At 38.9% G+C, this 25,597-nt stretch overlaps 1 protein-coding gene across 1 annotated transcript in view; it reads right to left on the reverse strand.

Annotated features, from left to right (window-relative positions):
* Positions 1–25,597, reverse strand: part of HECW2 (HECT, C2 and WW domain containing E3 ubiquitin protein ligase 2) — a 228,797-nt gene that overhangs the window by 33,384 nt on the left and 169,816 nt on the right. Inside the window, exons 17-20 of the mRNA XM_077745795.1 lie at positions 23,599–23,682; positions 18,570–18,679; positions 7,602–7,722; positions 6,020–6,133 (exon numbers count right to left, since the gene is read on the reverse strand). Coding sequence (XP_077601921.1) covers positions 6,020–6,133; positions 7,602–7,722; positions 18,570–18,679; positions 23,599–23,682 — 429 coding nt within the window. The remainder of the gene's footprint in view (positions 1–6,019; positions 6,134–7,601; positions 7,723–18,569; positions 18,680–23,598; positions 23,683–25,597) is intronic.

A 25,597-nucleotide genomic window follows, 5' to 3' on the forward strand; every position in this document is an offset into this window, starting at 1 on the left:
AAGTCCTTGAGACATGCCTAGCAGGGCACCTTGTGCATGTGCCCCCTGCAATGCCTTCGCCACCTCTTTCGTATAAATAAATAGTTAATATGACTCATACCACAATGATCATTTGTTACATTCCTGTTTTGCCAGTTAGGTTGGTTCCACAGCTAAAGGCTTGGCACGGAAATACAGAAACTCCGGACAACGGGTGTGTAGCCACTCAACAGCTGCATCTGAGGGCATTTCGGAATACGCACAGATGTCTTTAGGCTGGCAATGTGGTTTTGAGCCCGTGAAGCGCTGAGAAAGCATTTTAAACACCATCTTGTTGCTGGGTCAACAGCACCCAAGTTGTCAGTGGCATTCAATCCTTGTTATAATAATGAATTTCATAATTTTATTCTCCTGTTCTTTATTTTCAACTAAAAATTACTCAAAACAAAGTATTCCAACGTAAGTAGGCTACTGAATGAAGGAGGATAGTGGCACTAGGAAGTCACACCATTGTTTCCTACAAGGTTTCTGGAAGGCAGAAAAGCTTTGCTTTCTTAATAGTTGGTTCAGGCACACATGGCCTTCCTACTCACCTTCTGATTCACCCTCGGATACTTAGAGCAGCAAGGCATTAGTTCTTGAGCTACTTAAGAAGGCCTGCTCGGTGAGTAAAGAATTTTGCAAGCAATTAGTGCGACAAACAAAGTTCTACCTGGTGATAGCAAGCCCAAGCCTATGCAGAAGCATCCTTCTTCAGCAGGGCTTGCTGTATTGGGGTTACCCTGCGAATGTCTTTTTTTGGAGGAAAACAAGCAGCACCATAAAGTTTAGCTTGCAGCTTTATAGAGTGATTTCTAAAACATAAGTAGCCAAGCCTGGGGCCCCAAACAACTTCTAGCATGGATGAGACCAGTCATATGTAAAAGCTGCTGGTTATTTTACAAGCAGAGAGGCAGGAAAAACTGTTTCAGATCTCATCCTCCTTAGTTATGTTCATTTGCCTGCCTCAGGAGAAAAAGCACAGAAGGAGCTCATCTTTTCATAACCCCCCCCCCCAACTAAAACTGTTTGCACACAGCCCCTCCCTAGTCCGAGTGTGGTTTTGCAAGACAGATGATTGATGTCAAGAGATGGCACCTTATATATAATGAACTCATTCTTCCTTAAAGAAAGGTGCCTTTTAAAGACTTGGCCATGGAGGGAAAAAAGAGGCGAGGCAATCACAGTGTAAACATCCTTTCTTTATCCAGGCCATTATTTCCTTACTGTTCAGGGCACTAAGAAGTTAAAAGCCCAGGACACCTTATCAGAACCCGAGTCTGCCTAGCTAACTTGTGACACCACGTAAGCTTTAGTGCTAGGGCTTTTAATTCAGAAAAAAATAATATGAGGGAGAATATGCAGTGCTCTACTGGCCTCCTTCCTAGAGAAGCAGCTTTCCAGCCGACAGAAGCCCGACAGAAAGAGGCAACCACATGCATGCAATTTCCCACCACATTCTGTCAAGATGACTCAGTTTCCAGCCATTCTGCCACTGCTGACTTCCTACCCTCTCCACTTTGCAAGGGCAGATAACCAAATTAACTTGGGTGGAAAATGTAACGACTAGAACAAAACCTCCAGCTCTGACCAAATTAAATCACAGTGGTTTGCTTAGAAACTGTCTACTTTTTGTAAAAAGCCAACCATAACATTATTTTAGCAAGAAATAATAATTACTTGTCAACTACTACACTTGCATTCATAGGCTCCAGGGCTATTTTTGTATTTTTAAAACTGAATATAGGTTATCGCCAATATTCTGGGATTAATTTTGGCTCACATGGAATTTGTAGTTATCCTGTAAATTTCTGACCATAAATTTTCTCATAATTTCTCTTGATTCAGCTCCTCCATTTCAGAATAATACATATGTATTTCAGACTTATACAAAGAGACAGCCTAAAGCAGAGCTGAAGTCATGAATCTGTTAATTCATACTTTTTTTGGAGTGCGAGCAGATGCAATTTTCTTAAAAATAAATCTCTTTTGGGGCACCTGAGTGGCTCAGTTGGTTAAGCGGCTGACTCTTAATTTTGGCTCAGGTCAGGATCTCACAGTTGGTGAGATTGAGCCCTGAGGCTGGTTTTTCACTGACAGCTCAGAGCCTCCTTGCGATTCTCTCTCCCTCTCTCTCTCTGTCCCTCTCCAGTACTACCCCTACTAATTTGGACTTTCCACAGAATTAACCATTTCTATATACATATTATTCTACTGACCTTAAGTGCAGAAGGAAATATACACATACCCAAATCATCCAGGTGGCACTCTCTCATCAGACAATGGGGAGATAAGAAAAGGTGTTCAGGGAAACATTTCCTAAATCTCCCAAATACTGACTATATGCTTTCATTTAGTAAATATTTTGTCTTAGGATAGTTTTTTATTTATAGAAAAGTTGCAATGACAATATGGAGAATTCTCGTATGCCCAGTTTCCCTCTTACAAATACCTTACATTAGTTATAATTAGTTAACAGATACTGAGACATTATTATTAACTAAAATTCATACTGTATGCAGATTTCCTTAGTTTTTCCTTAATGCCCCTCATCCAAAACGCCATATTACTGTTTAATTGTCATGTTTCCTTAGGTTTCTCTTGGCTCTGCCAGTTTCTCACACTTTCCTTGTTTTTGATGACCTTAAGAGTTTAAATAACTTTTTTAAACGTCTATTTATTTTTGAGAGAGAGACAGAGTACTAGCAGGGTAGGGACAGAGAGAGAAGGAGACACAGAATGTGAAGCAGGTTCCAGGCTCCGAGCTGTCAGCAGAGAGCCTGACGCACGGGCTATGAGATCATGACCTGAGCTGAAGTCGGACGCTTAACCGACAGAGCCACTCAGGTGTCCCTGATGACCTTAATTTAACAGTTTTAAGGAGTACTGGTTAAGGTATCTTATAGGATCTCCCTCAATTTGGATTAATCTGAGGTTTTTCTCAAAAATAGACTGACATTATGGGTTTGGGGAACAAAGACTGTAGAGATTAAGTGCCATTTCATTCACATCATGTGAAAGGTATATACTATTAACATGATATATCACTGTTGATTTTAACCTTGATCATCGGGCTGAGTGTTTGCCAGGCTTCTCCACTCTGGACTTACTTCTTTTTCCCCCTTCCCATATTGTACTATTGGGAGAAAGTCATTATGTGCAACCCACAATTAAGGAGTGAGAACTGATGCTGAATTATTGGAAAGCTTCTGCTCAGGAGATTTGTCTATTCTTCATTTATTTACTTATTCAATCGTGTATTTCTATCAGTACAGATATTTATTTTGTGATTTGAGTTAATATAATCCTACTTTATTTATTTTGTTGATCAAATTATTCCATCTTGGGTCATTGGGAGATCTTTCAGTTGGCTCTGGAGTCCCTCTGACAGACTCCCACCATTGTGGATGCTTTGAGCACTTCTTCACATCTTTTCAAGCTCCATATTGTATATTTCCTGCCCTAATCCTAGAATCAGTCATTTCTCTAAGGAATCTAGTTCCTTTTCGTTGAAGAATGATATTAGAAACCAAAGCTAGCCACTGGGTGTGTATGTTTTTAAATACCTATTACTGGGGCTACATATAACACATTTTGAGAACATTAAAATCAATGAAGGGAGAGTGATGGAAGACTTCCACCTCTACATTTATACTTCAATAGAAAAATTTAGGTAGATTTTCACTTTGGATATTTATTATAATCCAGAAAGAAATGTTACGATCTTTAATTTTAATGCAGTTAAATCAATATGCTTGACAAGGTGGCAAAGCCTAAAATAACTTCTTAATTATATGTTGTTTTTGAGGTTCCTGTTTTTTCCAGCAAGAGTGCTATTTTAATCTTTCAAAACAGTATATGTATTCTCAATGCCTTAACAGCAAAATGAAGTCTATATCTAATAACCTGTATGTATGATATTGACATGAATAAAGCCATGAGACCAGAAGCCACCTGCCCCTATTGTTCCAACTTCAATAAGCTGTACATAGAGGGGCTTGATTAAGATTGTCCCTGATGGCTGAGGTCACACTTCAAAATGCTCCACCTCTTGTTTTCCCTCTGGAGTTAGAGGAAGGAGACAGGTGATGGAAACAGGAAACATGTGGACATCAGTGGCAATCAGATACAAAGGTATCAAGCCACACTCAGCCTGGGCCTCTTCCCAGGAACAGATGTCATCAGTCCAGATCATAGGACAACTATCTGAGGATGATCAAGCATGATAAGCATCTGCTCTTTTCAGACTTTAGTACCAGGGCCTCCAAAGACTCTTCCCTACATCTCTTGAGATCTCAACAAACTGTGGACCAACAAAGAAGGAAGGCAGCTGGACTCCTGGGGGAGGAAAAGTATTCTCATCCAAATGAGACTTGTTATGTAAGGAAATATTTGGAATTCCACGCACACCTATGATTAGGCTTAAAACATTTGCGTTCATTTTCAGTTGTGCACCTGCATCTCAAGCCAACATAAGCTAGAAGTCTATTAATGCACTTCAGCAATGAAAACACATCTCAGACAAGCTTCTGCCCAAATTCTGTCACTTAGTATTGTTTTCCCATATAATATTTTACTTTAACGAAGTTACAGCTGGGAGAGTATACACAGTATATGTGACAAGAGCAGAGGTTTATCAGTCAGCTGGCATAGTGAAAATATCCACAGGTAGGAAAAAAGTCTGATAGACCAGAGTTCAGGAGTTTTGCCTATGTCCCAGTGCCAGTCCAAGAGTCCTGATGCCTCGTTGTGAATCCTGATATTGCTGTTAGCTAGTTCCATTAGCACATGCAAGTTATTTAATATTTTGGAGGCTCCAAATTAACTATCTATTGAATGGCTGGATTTGTTGGATATTACTACTATGAGTCTATAATCTAGTACACTTTATTTCCCAGGCAGGACTGAGAAGGGTAAGTTTAAAATGATCCAAATCAATAGAGTCAAGAAAACAACCAGAGTTCAGGCTATCATGTGGTACTTTTTCAATCGGCTCTCGTCATGGCTGGGTTACAGACGATGCTGAGACTTGAAACCCAGACCTGAAATGAGGAAGGAGGAAGGGGTCTGGACAAGACGAGAGCTGTCACCTTCTGAATTGTTATAGAACAACTGTATGTCTACGTGGACGCAGTAAACAGTGTGTAGGAGTCTTCATGCCTTCATTTCTTTTTTTTTTTTTTAAATGTTTTATTTATTTCTAGGAGAGAGAGAGAGACAGCGTGAGCAGGGGAGGGTCAGAGAGAGAGAGGGAGTCACAGACTGAAACAGGCTCCAGGCTCTGAGCTGGCAGTCAGCACAGAGCCCAACACGGGGCTCGAACCCACGAACCGCGAGATCATGACCTAAGCGAAAGTCGGACGCTTAACCGACTAAGCCACCCAGGCGCCCCATCATGCCTTCATTTCTTAACCCTTACCTCTACGAGCACACTCATGGAAGAGTCATAGGCCAGACACATTTGTTTATGGCAGGTGGTTATTTTGGAAGGTATGTTGCTGTCCCCCCAAAAAGAGAAAGACTGGCAACAGAGACGTAAGAACCAAGGCCCAGGAGTTACTGCTGTAGAAACTTCCTGGTAGAACAGCAGGATTCTCATTCATGATTCTGAACCTGAGCTTATTTAACAGGTGAAGTGTGTTCTCCTTCCACCCCAGTGCAGATGACATGATTACAGATGTCAGAATTCCTGCTTTGTCCCTCACAGCCCCCCGTTTTCTCTTTAAGAAAGAAATATGCATGGAGAAGAAACCAAACCAGCCTCTGCTCTCCAAAATGATCTATAGTTACTAGTGTTTACCCCAGAATTTCTATGTCAAATGATTTAAAAACCAGAGGAAGCCTTAAAAAAAAAAAAAAAAAGCTCAGAGGTTTAATGTATGAGAATGGCATTTCCTGCCAGAAGGGTTTCCTGTTTCAGGCAACCACAGCACCATGTGGAGAAGTGTCCGCTGTGCAGCCGCAGCCTGTGTTCCACACACCACTTCTCTGTTCTACTCACCCTTCCTCCCCGACAAATGTGACGTACAGCTTATTTCTCTGCAAGTCTTTTCTGGAGTAGCCCATAATTTGATTAAAAGCGTCTTCCAGTAAGTGATCTCTTCTGATAATTAACCTGGTCCAGAAAGAGACAATTTGAAAAAAAAAAAAAATTATTTCCTAATCCCCATCTACCCAGAACTGGGCAATTTTGATTCAATTTCCACTTGCCATAATTAACTAGGTGAAAACTGGAGTGACTTAATACACTGTTGTCTGCAAATATACACATTTGGCCTTTGCTCAACAGTAGAAGTCAAAATTACATAAGCAAATGGTTACCTAAGTGGAGCACTCTACCTACAACACATGAGAACAGCTTGTGCGTCCTTTCTGAATGGTCAAATCAACCTACCCCAGAAGGAAGATGACTGTAAAACAACACAGCCCCAAAGCTTTTGTTTAGTAAAGAAAGGACAGCCCTATGAGGTCATGTTTTAAGCGTGAATGTACCTAGACAAGGAATTCAATTCCTAAGTATGCAGGGAAAAGCTTATCAGAACCAGGAGAAGGAAAAAAAAAAATTCTCCATGTTCTCCAAAGAACACACATTTACAACCATGCTTAATTTAATTCTTAAATTAATTGAATCTGAGGTTGCCCAAGTTACAGATACAAATGAATGATACTTGTGGCTGATGATCTACTCGTGAGGATGATAATAAAAGTCCTCCTGAAGCAGATATCAATTTGCCGTTAGCGCAGATATTCACAGAAAGGGAGATAATAGTCTGAATGCCAGGAAGCCTGAGCTCAGGCCATTCTTACGTGAAGCATGAGAAAAGTGAAGCTCAAAGCTGATGTGCTTTGACGGTGAGCGAAGTAGGCCCTGTGAATATACTTGAGCAAGCCCTCTCTGTGGGGTGGTGAGCTGGAGACCTGGGGGGGCTCCTGTATCTCCTCCCAGGCACACAGCATCATGGTGTGGCAGTGTAGACACTTTCTCCTCTGCCCTCTCTCAGGTGACATAGTGATCTCCAGTGGGCACGTGGGGCAGCGGTGGAGGTGAGGATGAAGACAGCATGGGTAAGCAGGGAACGAAAATAATTCTAGGCCAAACAGCACGATGATGTCTAATTTCTTCATTTAAAGGTGAGTAAAGAAAGGCAGAAACAACATTCATGACATACTTCATTGGACAAGTGACATTTATTTCACAGAACAAAACAGAGCTGAGCAGTGTTCCTACAGTCAGGTCGGGTCAGGAACCTGTGGGATGAAGGACACCGTGACCGCCTGATGGCTAACAAATATACTGTAAGCGAAAACAAAGAGGTACTTTGCAGGAGAAACAAATCAACTTTTTATTTTGCCTGTATTTTTACATGGAACGTGGTGTGTGTTTTAAAACCTTAAGCAGAATGGTGCTTAATTCCAGAACTTTGTTTTCCATGATCCTGTAATTCACACATCATTACCAAAATCATTACACTGAGTGAAACAAAGACTGGTCATCGGGAATCACGATCCATTTCCTACATTTCCAACTGCATCCCATCCCTTCACCATCACCCAAGCCTGTGGTTTGTATCACTTTGACTTACTTTAATTTTCCTGGGCCTTGTCCATATCCTTTAGTCTCTAACTTCCTGTAAAAGTTCCTTAGTTTGGCTTCAAAGTCTCTCTTGTAAGGGGCTGGAGCCCGGGCATTGGCACGTTGAGTACCTAGAGCAAACCATAAAAAGAGAAGGGTCCCGGTTTGTGCAATGTCCTGATGTATCACATCAACATGAAGAAAACACTGCCAGGGGGCTGAGACCACAGTCAATAGGTAAAGGGGGGTAATTCTTTTATTGGCTTCACTTTTCACCTCTTCAAGTTGGAGGCTCTCACAGAACTGAACCAAAGTCTTAAGAGATTTCTAAGTGGCATTTTGGTTGAGAATAACAATTCTGTTTGCATAGTTACAATGTGTGTCTGTATGTGTGTGTCAACTATGTTTCCCTCTTCAGTCCAAGCTAATATGAGTCAAACAGAGTTACTCATGTCTGATGGTAACTGTTCAGGGTGGAATATCTGCTTGCTGCTGAGATGATACCATGGCAATTACACAGGAAGTTACAATGTGAAAGTATGTGGTATATAAAGCAAGAACAGCGAGTTTCCAGACTTGCCCTATGAAAAATGTACAAAATGTCTTCTAGGTAGGCACTATAACTAAGAATTATTTTAGACTTCTAATTAACATGCTGTTATATTGCAGGGTAGAATAATCTTGATATAAACACAGAATTCAAACATAACTGCAGAGTCACCATGTTTCCTGGCAACCCAAATAATAAATAATAATGCTATTTATTGAACTCTTAACATGTGCCAAGCACTGTGATCATCCACATCAGTGTGCCTGGGTGGCTCAGTTGGTTAAGCATCCAACTTTTGATTTTGGCTCAGGTCATAATCTCACACAGTTCATGAGATTGAGCCCTGTGTCAGGCTCTGCGCTATCAGAGCCTGCTTGGGATTTTCTCTCTCCCTGCCTCTCCGCCCCTCCCCTATACATACGCTCACTCCCTCTCTGTTTCTCTCTCTCTCAAAATAAATAAACAAACATTAAAAAAATAAAGATGTTTCATATGTCATCCAGCAGTAAGTTTCATTAATAAAGTATAAGAGCAACATAGTTTGTTCCTCTTTCTATAGAAAAATCTAGCTTGGTGCCACAAAGTGGCTAACCAAGAAGCTGGGACACAAAATTGATGATAAATATGGGAATCAGACGCAGAGCCATGACAAAACACTGAACATTTCCACGAAATATTTCACAACACGATGAAAGGAACCAGAAAACAAAAATTGTGAAGTCTTGTGCATGCCATATAAGCTCATTAAATATTTCTTTTATGAGCCAACTAAGATTATTGATTATTCATTTCTAATACTGTGTTAGGTTCAGCAACATATGCACGAAAGGTGGGGCTGCTGAAGTAGATATTTTCATTAAGAAGACAGAAATAAAACATGTCAGTTACATAAATAATTGAGTCCTAAACCAGGTGGTGAACAAACTATAAAGCATAGGAGACAAAACTATAGCCTTAGGGCTGTACCTGGCTCTAACAAGCTATTTTGCTTGGCATATAATTGTTCTTAAAGATTTTAAATGAACTATGAACATTTAAATATCAGGAGATTTCAAGTAAAAAACCAAACAAATTTTCTCTTGTATTTCATTTGAGATCAGTGTTACAGAAAAGTGATAGTAAATAAGGGTAAGTAGAGATGAAGATGGAAAAGATCACCAAAAAGAAGCTTTACTGGAGGCAGGCCTCGTAAACAGAGAAGAGCCCATATCGTACGCTGGGGCAGGGCAGCAATCACTGGGAGAAGCCCTGTGTGCATGTCTGGAAGACCACTAAGGAGACCCTGCTAACTCAGAGCACAGGGGAGTGTGAGGAGTCACTGGGACATTTCATCAGACAGTTGGAGGCAAATTATGTGAGGATTTTTTTAAAAAACCTAGCTGAGGAGTTTGGGCGGGATGCAGGGAGCAGTAGGAAGACTTTAGAGTTTCCTGAGCTAGGGAGGAACACGACTCATGGTGCAAATTTTTTAAATGTTTATTTATTTATTCTGAGTGAGTCGGGGAGGGGCAGAGAGGGAAGGAGAGGGAGAGAATCCCAATCATGCTCAGCACTGTCCGGCAAGAGCCCCATGTGGGGCTCGATCTCATGAACCGTGAGATCATGACATGAGCCGAAATCAAGAGTGGCACGCCTAACCGACTAAGGCACCCAGGTGCCCCAATACATGGTGGGTTTTTTTAAGCAATGGGTTTCCGAGTGTGTTAAGTGGATTCAGGGTAGGAAGGAAGGGAGGAACCCAAAGGGAGGGGACCCAGTTAGGAGTCGCTGCAGCCATGGAGGCCTGAGGAGAGTGTGGTGACTCTGAGAAACATTTGCAGTGTGAAATAAGGATTGCCAACAGATAAGTACGGAAGACAAATAGGAAGCTCTGATGGTAACGTAAAGTTTTTAAACAAGAACAGTAACTGTCATTTGTTAAGTGCCTGCTATGCATTAGAAACGATGCCCTTTACAGAGAGGATCTTGGGAAACACAAGCTTATGAAGCAGGCATTATAATCATCATCATCATCATCACCACTTTGTAACTAAGGAAACGGAAGTCATATGCCAGTGAATGGTAGGTTTGGGATTTGAGCCAGGTCTATCTGACGCTAAAAGCAGTATGGAAAATGCTAGTAGACACAGGCACATGAAGCTTTATACATATTATGCTGCCGACAAGAGCTGTTCCGGGTGGGTATCCTCCACGGGCACTTGACAACACAGTACTGGAGCTGCAGTGGGAGACCCGGACCACACCCGTGCATTAAACGAGTTAGTGTACATAAGGTACTTTGTGAGGCTCCTTTGCGTAAGTGTTAGCTGTTACTGATATTATCTATATGCAAGTGAATACTAGAGACGTGGGGAAATGTGATAGGGTGTTAAGAATGGATTTTTAAAAAGATTTTATTCTTAAGTGATACACTTAACATGGGACTCAAACCTATGACTCTGAGATCAAGAGTCACATGCTCCACCAACTTGGTCAGCCAGGCATCACAAAAATGGATTTTAATAGAATTGGCTATTGATCAATGATTTGTCCAGAGGTCGGTTTGCATGTTTATGAATCTTTCAGCCAAAGAGCTAAGAACTGGGTCATAAAGGCAACAAATAAAATTGACCTTATCAGCTCTAGGATACAGATGAGGCTCCTAGGAAGTGCTTCTCAATCCTGACTGTACATTGGAATCACTCAAGAAGCTTTAAAAAAAATCCCAGTGTTCAGGCCACACCCAAGGCACGTTACATCCGAATCTGTGTGGCGGGACCCAGGTATAAGTGTTTTATGCAGCCCTTCAGATGACTCCGACTGTGCAGCCAAGGTTAAGAACCATTATCCCCTACAGGAAGGTCAAATGTAACCAATGAAACATCTGGGCAACATCCAGAGACCCACACAGAGGCAATGCTTCCTGTGTATCTGAAAGGCACCATTTGCAACATAAAGGAACATGATCTCCACCAACATAAGCTTCCTCTCTTGGATGGCTGAGGGACAGGGCAGTGGGGCACAGGGCCATTAAGGGGTGGCATCATAAGTCTGTTGGTGCTGCAGTCTGAGAAACTGTAAGCTAGTAAACCCAGACAGCTCAGAAAACAGCCGTCATGAATCAGCTTTCAAGAGCACAGTCATTAATAGGGAAGAGGAAAAAGAAAAACAAAAGACTGAATAAAAATCTTTCAGGACTCAAAAGAAACATGATTCTAAAGTTGATTGCTTAAAATAAAAGCACGTATACTATTGCTGTATAATTTGAGACGTTAAAAGGATGTGGGAAATGCCATAATGCATTCCATCACTATCAATACAGACACTTAATAAAAATTAGCTCTGACTCCACTTATGCTCTAGGTAAAGAGATTCAATTACAGAGACTCTGGAGACAGAAACTGTTAAATGCAAAAATTCCTTTGCTAATAGTTCTATTATGAAAAAATCATTTATGTGTTACTTCATGGTTTAAAAATTATAATAAATTATGCTCCTGGCCCTTGTCAAGTTCCTAATGCAAGTCAGGTGTCACTGCCAAGACATTCCAGAGCAGGAACGATGTTACTTCCACTTTAGACATAAAAAATGATCTTGGAAGATTGAGCTAATAGAATGTATGGGAACCATAGCTGCAAGTAAAGTTCTAGGATATAATACTCCTATAGAGAGTAACTTTATGGTCTTTATGGTCTTAAAAAAGAAAATTGGATACAAAAAAATCAATGTTACATTTAGGAACTGATAAATACGTGACTGACTTCATGGACAGGCAGCATTACATTAATTATTTGCAGGAAAAAAGATATTAGGGTTTTTTTTCTTTATCATTGCTAGGCAGAACTAAAGTACTTCTATAAAGTATGGTACTATTTCCATTTACCATTACAAAATTGCATAAGCATATACAAACTAAAGAATTCTACCTGACAAAATACTTCAGGCAATAGAAATAATTTAGCATCAAACCACTAGGAAGTCTGGGTCATCTGGATTCCAGGTGTGCCACCAGGATCCCAGATTGCTTTGATGACTAGCACTCACTCTGCACTGGATGGGATGGAGCTTGGTCTAATCCAGCATGTCTCTGGGCTCTGGACTTGGATGGCTCAAAAGTTTATTTCTTTTCTGGTTCACTTTCTAAAAAGGGTCTCTATGACTTTTTAAAAAATGTATTATTATTATCATCATCATCATTATTATTTTACAATTCCTTGTTAGTGAGTGAAAACAAACTATCAAGCATTACAATAATTTCTGGAAAACTCCATCTTCTGGAACATAGCTCCATAATGAAAATTAATGTGAAAAAACATCTCCAAAATGGCTGCCACAGAGCAGAAGCACTGAAGTCCTTGCATTTTTGCTTTATTCTCTAAGAGCAATAAAAGGCTCTAGGTCACTGTTTGAGCTTGCTGATGCTTGTATTTACATACTATTTACTTTTAAAAACCAACTTGATAAGCCGATTTTCTCAGTCCTTGCAAATCAGAAGGTATTTATTCATTTACTTTAAAATTTATTTTGAGAGAGAGAGAGAAGAAATGGGAGAGGGGCAGAGAGCGGGGGGAAAGAGAATCCTAAGCAGATTCCACATTGTCAGCACAAAGCTCGATGTGGGGCTCGAGATCATGACCTGAGCCGAAGTCAGATGCTTAACCGACTGAGTCACTCATGCGCCCCAGAAGAAATTTATTAAAAAGGAAAGCATAGGGCATGCCAGTAACAGGCATTCTCTTACAGTATAAAGGGTTGGGGACAAGGGAGACTAAAAATAACAATAGAACAAAAATAAAACACCCATATATTGTGACAGAGACCATATTTGGCTTTCCCTCATTCTCTGGAGTCACAGCCCCTCTATCTCCACCCAGCCAAGGACCATCCTTCATCTGTACTTGGTGCCTAGTTCATCTTTGTGGAGCTGAGCAAAGAGAAAGAACACTTTTTCTAAAAACAAGTACACCTGACACTTGAACAACAAAGATTAATAACTGGATCCTCTAATATGTGGATTTTTTTCAACAAATAGAGTATAGAACTATAGTATTTTCTCTTCCTTATGATTTCTTAATAACATTTTCTTTTCTCTTGTGTACTTTAGTGTAAGAATGTGGGATATAATACATACAACATACAAATTACGTGTTAATCGACTGTTTATGTTATGGGTGAGGCTTCCTGGGAACAGTAGGCGATTAGTAGTTAAGTTTGGGGGGAAGTCAAAAGTTATATGCAGAGTTTTTACTTCACAGGGGGCTCAGTGCCCTTATCCCCCACAATGTTCAAGGTTCAAAGGCATAAAGCTACTTCAGGCTGTGGTCAAGATGGAGGAAGAGTGGAAAAAAGGGGAGAAAGGAGAGAGAGAGAAAGAGAAAAGAGCAGAAGATAAATAGCAGCCAAGATGATAAGACTTTGGAGGGAGAGAGAGGGGAAAAGAGGGCCCTACGGGGTCTCACTGTGTGGGGGGAGAAATAATTCCCTCTCAAAGCCATGCTTTCAAGACAACCTTTAGCAAAGAACCACATGGCTCTTCTGTGCTCTCTGGTCTGTTTGTTTAATTCTGTTGAGTGTGACCTGCTACTGGTCTATGGTCCCGGTTTAGTCAAGTAATAAGAGCTCTGTATGATGATGCCCCTGAACCATGAAATATCCTCAGTGTACTGGGTATAGGGAAGCAGAAATAAATATAAAGCATTTATGAAAGAGTTTCAGCAAGTGGGTTAAACAAATTCTCTGACATTTAGTCATAGCTTTGGTTATGTGGAAAATTCACATAAGTGAGCACATCTTCAATAATATTAGATAAATTAGGTGTTATTGCATTTAAATTCCTAGAAATGTAGACTTACAAAAGGTCCTTAAATAAACTTCTGGGTCCCATATTTGGTATAATGAACTGTATAGTGTTTGGAAAGACTTTTCCCTTCTGGCATGGCTAAGGTCGGGATTGGCATTATAACGGTCCTAGAAAAACAAACCTTCACATTCCAAAATTTTGACAAATTTTAGGTGAGCACTCTAACAGCTGCAAAAAGCAGCAAGTCAAAGTTTCCGAAGCCCCTCTCTCTTCTGCACTTGAAAAGACATGTAAATATGCTCAAAATAAGGAAAAGTGCACAGAGTTTACCAGGTCTCTAAGGCGTTCTGAAAGATCATTCAGATTTATTATTGTCATAATTTTCACAATATGATCCTCATCCGACTAAAAGAGATGAAATTCTAGTCATAAGAAGGACGAATAGACCACTTAAAAAATCTGTTTGAAACGTTTTTCACAAAAAAACTTCAGGAAAGTGGCAGGAGAGGCTATTTTACTCCAAAAATTGGAAGATTCCTCCACAGGGTAAATGAGGCTAGCTAGTCTTGGCCTTATAATATCATGTGGAATTAGTTACAGTAATATCCATCGATATCAGACAGTTCATCCCAATTTTAAGATCAAATAAAGCCCCCTGAAACTGAGTAGGTCAAAAATGTGGAGATGATTCTCCCCGAAAATCAAAAACACCACAAACACTGCTAGCAATTTAAGATATATTTGGGTTCCACATATATTTGGAAAATGTTAGACCCTGTGCTTCCAGAATGCATTTTTACTACCAACATGGATTAGTCATATATATTTGTGATGTTAAATGAAAAGGAGCTAACTTAGTCACTATGTGGAATGTTCATGTAGTCTCAAAGAATATCCAGCCAGTCTCCAAGAGCACACACCTTTGTAGGGCTCGGAAAGGACAGAATCTGTTGATCTACCTTTTTACTGGAGAGGATGGGCTGCAGAAAAGCCTGGGAAGGAGAGCCTTGACTGAAATAAGCAGTTATCCATACAGCTTCATTTCTTTTTTTTCCCCATTTATAAATATTTATTTATTTAATTTGAGAGAGAGAGGAGAGAGAGAGAGAGAGAGTTAGAGAGAGCGTGCACATGAGTGGTGGAGCGACAGAGAGAGAATCCCAAGCAGGCACTGTCAGTGCTACAGAACTCAATGAGGGACTCCATCTCACAATGGTGACATCATGACCTGAGCCTAAATCAAGAGTCAGATGCTTAACTGACTGAGCCACCCAGATGCCCCTCAGCTTCATTTCTTTAACCATAAAGCATCAGGTAAAGGGACAATCCATTTAAACTCCATCATAATTTCTAGCTAAGATAAAGCCCAGTCAGAATGATTAAATACCTAGGCAGCCAGCTCTGCAAATCAGGGAGAAATGAATTCATATTTTCCAGTTACTAATGGTTTAAACATTGACAAACTACACTTCTCAGGATCAGATTTCCAGAAAGAATTAAAAGGGGGATAAATTAACATTTATTGGATGATTGTTATGTTGCAGGCAGCAGGCACAGTATTCTCCTCCAAGTAACCGTGGGAGGTGAGTACTATTCTCATTTTATAGAAAAACAAATTCAAGCTCAGGGAAGGAAGCAAACTGTTCAAAGTCACACACAGTTGGTAAAGACTGAGGCCAGCTCTGAATTCCATCCATTTTCCCCCTACATCTTTAAACTTACTTGAAGCATCATATACTTACTTCTCTTCCTGGATCATCAAAATAGATGACCGTACTTTGTTCCAAAGTTGGCCTTCACTTTTGTCTCCGGTGTCTGGCCTTCCCATGGGTCTCTTGTATGATTGCTCTCCAACAAACTAGTTTCCTTACACCCACATCTTCTGACCTCTGCACACACACATGCTCAACTTCTCCATCTTAAAACCTCTTTCTTAACTCATCTTCTCCTTCTAAGTACTGTCCTATTTTCCTTTTAAGTTTCTTACCCGCATACTTCATGAAAGCATATTCTATACTCTTGGCTTCTCCTTTACATCCTATATCATTCTGCAACTGGCCACACTGCAGTTTATAACCACTTATGTAATAGAAACTGCTCTGGCAAAGGCCATTTATAACTTCATGACTTTAAAATCCAATGGTCTCTTCTCAGGCCTTATCCTTCTTGAATGCTTTGAGGATTTGGCCACACTCTCTACTCCTTGAAGCATGGCTTTCCTGAAAAGACTTTCCTTTTTTTTTTTTTTTTTTTTTTTNGCATAACACCCTCAAGGTCCATCCATGTTGCTACACATGGCCAGACTGAAAAGACTTTCCTAATTATCTTCTAAAATCCCTTGGCTCTCTTTCTTTCGTTTGCTCCTCTATCTCAGCCCATCCCTTAAATAGTGGAGTTCCTCAATGTTATCATCCTCTGGTTTCTCTTCTTTCCATGGGCTTGTCCTCCCTTAGTTCTTCTAATTTGCCCTGGGCTTCAATGGCACCAGCATATCTATATGCCTGGCCACCAACATCTCCTGAGCTCCATGATTATCTTTTCCCCAGATGTCTTTGGTGTCTCTAATTGGATGGCTCAGAGATTCCTCAACAAACAATGTCCAAAACTAAACTCATCTAACCTCTCCCTCCCAGTCTAATCTTTTTCTTTTCCTAGCCAATAGTGTTGCCCTCTGCCTAGTAGCTTAGGTGGTGGAAACTTCAGAATCTTCTCTACCTGGATCCAAAGTCCTGGTGTCTCTAACTCCTACATATCCTTTGACTAATTTCTGTTTCTCCATCACCTCTAGTCCAGCCTTTTAGCAGGTCACCCAGATTAATGCAACAGCCTCCCACATGGCTTCTCTGACTCTATTCTCTTGTCCTCTTTTAAATGTTTATTTATTCTTTTTGAGAGAGAGAGAGAGAGAGAGAGAGAGAGACAGAGACAGAGCATAAGCAGGAGAGGAGCAGAGAGAGAGGGAGACACAGAATCTGAAGCAGGCTTCAGGCTCCGAGCTGTTAGCACAAAGCCCGACACGGGGCTTGAACCCATGAGCCACGAGATCATGACCAGAACCGAAGGTAGATGCTTAACCGACTGAGCCACCCAGGCCCCCTCCATTCTCTTGTCTTCTAATCCATCCTCCATATTGCCACCAAGCTGATCATTGTAAAATAGAATATTCCTCTGTTTTTAAATTTTCAGTTGCTCCAAATGGACTACAAAGTAAGGCTTCAGTGGCTAACTGGCCCTAGCCTATCTTTCCAACCTGAGCTTTGAGAACTTGCTCTTACTTGTATCTATTAATTGGCCTAAACTACTTCCATGCTTCTGACCATGCTTCTGAGACTCAGCTTATGTTCCTCATTCACCCAGAACACCTTTCTTCCTTTGGCCCGCCTTCATCATCCTTCAAGGCTCCCTCCATATCTAGTGTCTTCGTCTTTCCCCAAACACTCACTCCCAGTCTTGAAGGAAAAAACCATTCCCATATCTGTGTTCCCATACCTCTCTTTATTAGAGAACTAACCACAGGGCTTTATAGGGTCATTTGTTGACTCATTGCCCCACCACAAATCCTTCAAAGGCAGAGACTGTATTACTCATCTTTGTAGCACCAGAGTCCAATTCTGTGCTTGGATCATAGTTGGATGCTCAATAAATCTGTGTTAAAAGAACAAATTAATAGACCTTTTCCTGTTTGTGGTATTCAATTACGCGGTAGCTTCATTATCATAGGATTTGTGAAAACATGTCATATATCAAAGACCATAGAGTAGCTTTAAGTGACACGTATGGAGGTTGTATTCCTATTAAAGTAGATTTAAATCTGATAGCTATTAAAGTGTAAACAATACATGGCCTATAACAAAAATAAATACAGCTGATGTTCTGTCAACATTATGACTACTTTCCTTTAAAAACTCATCTCCTAAACTGCATTTTCTACTATTCATTCATCCATCCTTCCATTCACTGCTTCATTCATACCACATCTCTTTCAAAAAAGAATTAGAACTTAAAAATTTCAGTTTGTTGGGGGCGCCTGGATGGCTCAGTCGGTTCAGTCTCTGACTCCTGATCTTGACTCAGGTCATGATCTCTTTCTGTCCCTCTCCAGCTTGTGTGTGCACTCTCCCTCAAAATAAATAAATAAACTTAAAAATGTATACAAACTCTAGTTTATTTTCTCTGTCAATATGTTCTATCTACCCAAGTGTCTCCAGTCTTCCTATCTAATGCGGTTAGTGATTACTGCAGTAAAAACTATCAACTAACTTTAATTCTATGTTATTTCTTGAAAATAAAGATTTTTTTTATTAGAATAAGATTTCTAACTGGAACTTTTTAAATCCCAAAGCTAACATAACATTTTGTGTCCTGATATGTTCCAATATATATTAGGCACTCCATGATACAATGAAAAGTAAATCCTGTGTCTGAGTAGATCACACTGCTAACATTTATTCCCCTATTCTGGAATGTCATTATCTTCCTGTCAAAACTAAGTGCCATGGAAACAAGCCACACAAAGTGCCACACAACACGTATTTGTACTACTAAAGATGTACCCAAAGTGTTCCTTTACTCTCCTTTACAAAGGACAGAACATCTGACTTCAGAGTACACTTCTCAGAGGATTCACTGTGAGCGGTAGGTGGACTCACCTGGTGAGTTCTGGGGAGAGGACACGGGAGAGCCACGTGGGGACTGACAGTAGCTGGGGTGAAGTAAGGCATGTGGAGGCACATAAGACATTATCTCTTCTTCAAATAAACTGGGGAAAGACAAGAAACAAAATGCATACTTTAGCCAAACAGGTGGGGAAAAGCCTCATTTCTGCATGAATAAGACAGTCTCTCACTCTGAGGTCCGGTCACATCCCTGAGGGAGCACTTGTCCACCTTCTACTGTAGGAAATGTTTGGGACAAACAGCCGTCTGTTGTAACTTCTGTGAAACCCCCGTGATTATTTGCCTATTTTCCTACAACTTTGGACAAGAAGATTTTTTTCAAGTTTTTATTTAAATTCTAGTTAGTTAACATACAGTGTAATATTAGTTTCAGGTGTAGAATTTAGTGATTGATCACTTACNCTGCAGCAACCCTCAGTTTGTTCTCTATGTTAAGAGTCTGTTTTCTGGTTTGCCTCTCTTTCTTCCTCCCTATGTTTACCTACTTTGTTTCTTAAATTCCATATATGAGTAAAATCATATACTGTTTTTCTTTCCCTAGAACAACACGACTTCTATTTTGCCACCTTAATATGTGAGTCTGAATTCACGTGTTTGCCTGAACGCAGTACCTAGGTTTTTAGATTTAAGAATAAGACTCAAACACAACAGACAATGTTTGCTGAGAACTCATAACAGAAACTCAAAATATATTCTCTATCTTCAGTCTAAGAAATATACAATAGGGTCTCAAAATGCAAAGGGTTTAGGATTTAACTGGACAATTAAAAGCCAAATAAAACAAAACACCTCCTAAATAATTAGCTCCCTCATCTACTCTGGCTTTACAATGTATTTTAAATGTGAGGATTTTGATCTTAGGTTATTCAAATCCAGTGTCTTTTGTCTCCATATTGAAATTTTACTTTCTAGAACTCTTCTAAAAGATATTAACCAGGGACATGAGATCTTAGAATGTCAGACTTTTCATTAAATATTATGATAAATATACTACCAATTGCACTAAGCTCTTGACACTTGCCAAACAGTTGACAAATAGAATTAAACTAACAATAAAAGTAAAAGGACTTGTGATTTTAATTAAGAGGTAGAAGCAGGTTTTCCACAAACTTGGCCAAATCTAGAAACCTGTTACCTGTTCTCAGAAAACATTCAGCAAATAAAGTAGCACCAGTTTAATCACACAGAGATTAAGGAAAGGACTCCCAAGGGTTATAAGCACTGGTTCCCAACTGAGGCAATTTTGCCTTCCTCTCACAGCATTTGGGGACTTTGGGCAATGTCTAAGGACATATTTGGTTGTCATTATTGGGAGAGGGTATGCTTTTGGTATCTAGTGGGTAGAGGCCAGGATGCGGATAAACATCTTGCAATGCACAGAATAGCTCGCTGCAACAAAGATGTATCCAGCCCCAGATGTCAATACTTCTGAGGTAGAGAAATCCAGGGTTCAGCAATGCAATAGCAACGTGATAATTCTTGCTCTGGCTCTTCATTCCCATGCACACATCTGCTAGACTGCTGTAGCAAATTTTTAGACATGATATTATTTTTTAAATCCATCTTTCCACTTTTAACCTATAAAAGTTGAAAGTTTTAGAAACAGAAGCAGGAAATAATCATATTTATAGTAACAAATTAAGCCTTGAAACAGTCCTTTTTTCTTTTGCAATAAATCAATAACCACTGAAATAATGTGAATTTTAAATTAATTGAAGGAAAAGTCCCATGTAACAGTTGATACCACAAAAGTCTGTAAGCCTGTAGCGAGATTAAGTGAAGAGCAAGAATTAGCACATGTCCTTGGATACCTATCCCTGCGTCCCTTTGCTCCATGACATTTATCATTTCCTTTAAATATAATCAATACTCTCATATCTTTTATATCGAGAGAAATATTTTTACTAGAACATTTTAATACAAAAGAGATAGAGAATAATATAAAACACTTGAAAGATACCAGCCAGTATTAACAAATGTTAACACTATTATTTTTGCTTCAAACACACATGCATACTTACAGATCTTTATAAATCTGCATACACGTGCATGTATGTCTGGATGTGTACAACGGGTATGTGAAGCTCCTTTTGTTCTCCTCTATCAGGACTTTAACAAGGTATCCTCCTTTCCACAGTTTTATATTTATAACATATTATCATAGATGAATGATATGCAGTTTTGTCTTACGCACGGCTAAAAAACTATATAGGTGCCATGTAAGTATATAACATTCTTGAACTTATGTTGACACATAAGTATCTAGTTTATTACTTTTACCTGCTATGCAGGCGTCCTTTCTATGAACAAATCAATTTCTTTATCTATATCTGTTAACAAATATTTAATTTTTCTCAACGTTGTACTTTTGTCAATAATGGTGTACTGAGGATCCTGTGTTTATTGTTTTGTAAGAGGGCAAGAATTTCTTAGTATAAATATGGTCCGTACCTAACAACAGAATTGCTCAGTCATAACACATATGCCTTTTTAACTCTACAGACATTGTCAAATTGTACTCTGAAAAAGCTGTAGAAATTGTAATCCCACAAAGTCTAGACAGTAGTAGAGTCCCTAATTCTCATATTATCTGACTTTCTGGTTTCTTTTAAATCTGATAGTGTGAAATACTATTTCATTACTGGAAATTGCATTTTATGATTGCTAGCGTCTTTCCGTAAGTTTACTGGTTGTCTTACTCCAATTTTATGATGTGCCTTTTCATACCCTTTGCCCATTTTTCTCTTGGGCTCTTTTCTTCTAAATTGATTTAAAGGCATTCTTTGTGCATTCACAATATCTTTGTTTTCTCTGTTGTGAATATATTCTTCCAGTGTGTTACCTTTATGTCTTCTATACGGTATCCTTCATTATGTAAAATTTAAAATTATAATGCAGCCAAATTTATCAATCATTTTCTATATGAACTCTGATAGAGGTACATTTTTTACAGGAGATGAGTGAATGAAAGAAATATGAAACAGAATAATCAATAACAAGTGTGTCAAGGTCATTTACAAATTCTTGAGTTTTGGAACAGGTGTTTTGGAAAATAACCTTACATGGGCTTATTTTGAATTGAATAATTTCCTAGAGCTACGGCTTCTCTACATTGCAGCTTGAGGATCATCAAGTCCATTTGTACCATGAGTGCTTTTCCTTTTTAAGAAATAGACAAAGTATAAAAACAGACACAGAGTCTTTCACTACATATGCAACTAGCTCATTGCTGGAGTTTATAGTCACTGATTCAAATTACTCAAACTCCAAAGTAAAATAAAAAATAAAGAACTGAGGATGTCTGGGAAATGTTTCAATAACTATTAAACATTACTTATTAAACATGAACATGTAATAACATTGTTTCACCATTTGTACAATTATTAAAATAATAAATTACATTCGTTCATCTAAATGAAATATGTCTAGAATTGAATAACATCATTTGTGTGTAATAATTATAGAACAATTATTTAATAAGTGAATTTCTCATGCTTCTCCAAAGACCCATTAAGTTCAGACAACATGCTTATTTTCCAAATGGGGGAAATATAGCCTTACTCTTCATATGTGTTTATACATGTATGTATATACATGTGTGTATGTAGATATACACATATACATACATAAAATATAAGTACATATCAGTTTTACAATATTTTAAAACTCAACCACATAACACATGGAAACTCATTCAAACTGCAGTGTTTACTAAAGCACAAATATTCTAAGCCATATTGTAACTTAAAATATTTAGGACTATACCATCTTAACATTATTTAACTAAGAACAGGTGAATAATAATCATGGTTTCTGTTTCGTAATCATTTTTGTTTCTACTAATTCCAAAAGCAGAATTCTTTAGTTTAAATTAAAAGCTTTAGATTTCTAGAACAAAGCAAAAGAGTCATATCCAAGTCAGAATTTTGTAACAAAACTATTTTATCAGCAACCAAACTATGGTAGAAACATCATGCCACATGTTAATTAACCAGTAGTCTTCCCAGATAGCACACTCTATTCTGTTTTCAGAACTAGCTTAGTCATCTCTCAGACTGGGAAGTGACCCTGCCTCCCAACGGGTCTTGTGCAGAATCAGGTAAGGTGAAGTCTCTGAGGGACATGATTACATTTCTTTGAATTATGCTCCAACTATCCAGTTAAGGAAAATCATTTTTTGACTCAGTTTTACAGATATGGCACCTATCATGGTTAGGGTCAAGATCATCATGAATATCATGAATGAGATCATTAGTACTTTGGGATAAATAAAACATTGTGTGGTTTGTTCAGCATGATTTTCTTTGGAGGTTACAGTGGTGAGTGTCTCAACACTGGGTAGAGCAAGGCATTATTTTACTCTAGCCTTCTACATTTGAGGGATAATATTAAAAAATCTTTTAAAACTTACCAGCTTCCCTTCTAAACTACTCTAAAATTTAAAACCAAAGCTGATCTAACATCAGGAAAGAAAATACAATTGGTTAATTTTATGAAGGGCTATCAAGTTGGCTGTGAGCACCAGCGACCAAATTTCGAACTTCTGACCTAATTTCCAAAACCTAAACTCTCAAAATCATTTAAAAATATCATGCCAAATCAGCAAAAGGAAACAAAGCACACTTTGAGGGAAATAATTGAAAGATAATATAAATACAACCTTTCTTCTATGCCAAAGGGGTAAAGCCCTGCATACCCTTCTGTTCCATTCTGTGGGTGGGACATTCTATCTATTGGCTTCTACTCACCTTGCCCTTCTCCAGGACCACTTCATTTATCACCAGGGTAAAAAAATATATATCAAACAGATCTTAGGATAAGAAATGTAATCTGAAATGAATTATCACTAAACCAGCATCCTACATTTTCAACATGAGTATTCCACAAGTCTTTGAAAATAATGGCGACATTCTTAGGCTACAAATATTGGCATCTTATTTTCTAAAATGTTCCATAATATCTGATGACAGAAGACTTCCTACTTCAAAAGCTGGTTACCTACCTCAGCAACATGACAAGGTCAGCATCACTTGAAAGACGCACCAATCCTGGGGTCCCTTCGGTTCGGATAAATTGGATCTTCTCCCTATTCAAGCAAAGAAACAGCTCAAAATATACATGGTAGGCTTTTGAAACATAACTGAGTGACTTAGGTACCATTTAAAAAATAAATGTCACTACACACACACACACACACACACACACACACATACAGGTATATATCAAGGAGGACCCTGTGAGCATCAACATCACCACATTCTAATGCTGGAAAAATCTTCCTTTATTGCGTTCATTCGTATTGTCTTTGAGTTAAAGCCTGCTGTCGGTTTGAATCTGAGCAACTGTCTAGACTACACAGGGTGATTCCCTGTTATTCCAAAAAGTGTGTGTGTAGGGATATCCATCATTTTCCGGGGGTATACCTCTAAATTAGGTGTGATGAGCACATTCTTACTTGGAGACAGATAGTATTTATTTATTACATATTCAAAGAAAGGCATATGGCTCTTTGACATAACTGAAAAGTCTGAAACACTTTTAGTTACTACAGTGTGTATACCTGTGCAAATGTGCATATACTTATACTTACACATATCGAACATGACAACGTGAGCTATTTATGCCATTATTTTATTATAGATTATGTAAAATGGCACATTTTCTTTTTGATGAGTCACCATATGCTACTATCTGCAACTCTTTATATGAATAAGATTTTAATAAAAAATTTCCCATCATTTACTTGATGCTATTTAAAAGCACATCATATTAATTTTTATAAGGTGAGGAAAAAAATAAGAACATAAACTATGGTACTAAAAACATTTCATTTGATAGGAACAAAGGAATAAACACAACTATGCAATTTTACTTGAAGTACTAATGCCAATATAGTCTGATTTTTCATGCTATGAAATAAAGTCTCAATCTTTGATATAAGTATTTATTTAGACTTAGTTACTATTTATAGATCATCTTGTTTTTCTGTATGATATTTTCAAAAAGTTCCACTGCATTTTATATTTCTAAATTCCAATTCCAATTCTCTTCTTAATTATTTACAAGCTTGAAGACAATGAGATGGAAGAAAGGTTTAATTGTTGAGATGAAAAACTTCATAATGGACAGAAAAGTCCATTGATTTGCTCTTAGCCACAGAGCTTACTAAGAATGATAAAGAGTTCAGCTTCTTCTGACCATATCCATTTTCTTTATTTTTTTTAAATGCTTTTATTTATTTCTGAGAGAGGGAGAGAGAGGGAGAGGAGAGAGAGAGAAAACGTGAGCAGGGGAGGGTCAGAGAGAGAGGCAGATACAGAATCTGAAACAGGCTCCAGGCTCTGAGCTAGCTGTCAGCACAGAGACCAACGTGGGGTTAGAACCCAAGAACCGTGAGATCATGACCTGAGCCGAAGTCAGACGCTTAACTGACCGAGCCACCCAGGTGCCCCTGACCATATCCATTTTAAATAATGTATACAAAGCATCTAATCTTTAGTACTTCCAAATTTTCTTTTCTGACATTCATTGCCAGAAGTTACACATACACATATCTAAGACATGAATGTTAGACATGTATGTAAAGAAATTGTTTAGAAGAGAAAAGCCAGGCTTTCTCCTTAGTTATTGCAGTTTGAAGGCTTGAACCAAGCAGAACATTTTCCCTCAAGTGTTACAATCACATGTCTGAAGCACATGATGGAGGGGCACCCGGGTGGCTCAGTTGGTTAAGCGCCCGACTTCGGCTCAGGTCATGATCTCATGGTTCATGAGTTCGAGCCCTGTGTTGGGCTCTGTGCTGACAGCTAGCTCAGAGCCTGAAGCCTGCTTCAGATTCTGTGTCTCCCTCTCTCTCTGACCCTCCCCTGCTCACGATGTCTCTTTCTCTCTCTCAGAAATAAATAAAACATTAAAAAAAATTGAAGCACATGACAGAAACAAAGGCCCATTACCTGGCAAATGATTTTTTTTTTTTTTTTTTTTTTTTTTTAAAGATATAA

Source organism: Crocuta crocuta, unplaced genomic scaffold (genome assembly GCF_008692635.1).
Source record: "Crocuta crocuta isolate KB4526 unplaced genomic scaffold, BGI_CrCroc_1.0 scaffold564, whole genome shotgun sequence".
Classification (NCBI taxonomy): Eukaryota; Metazoa; Chordata; class Mammalia; order Carnivora; family Hyaenidae; genus Crocuta; species Crocuta crocuta.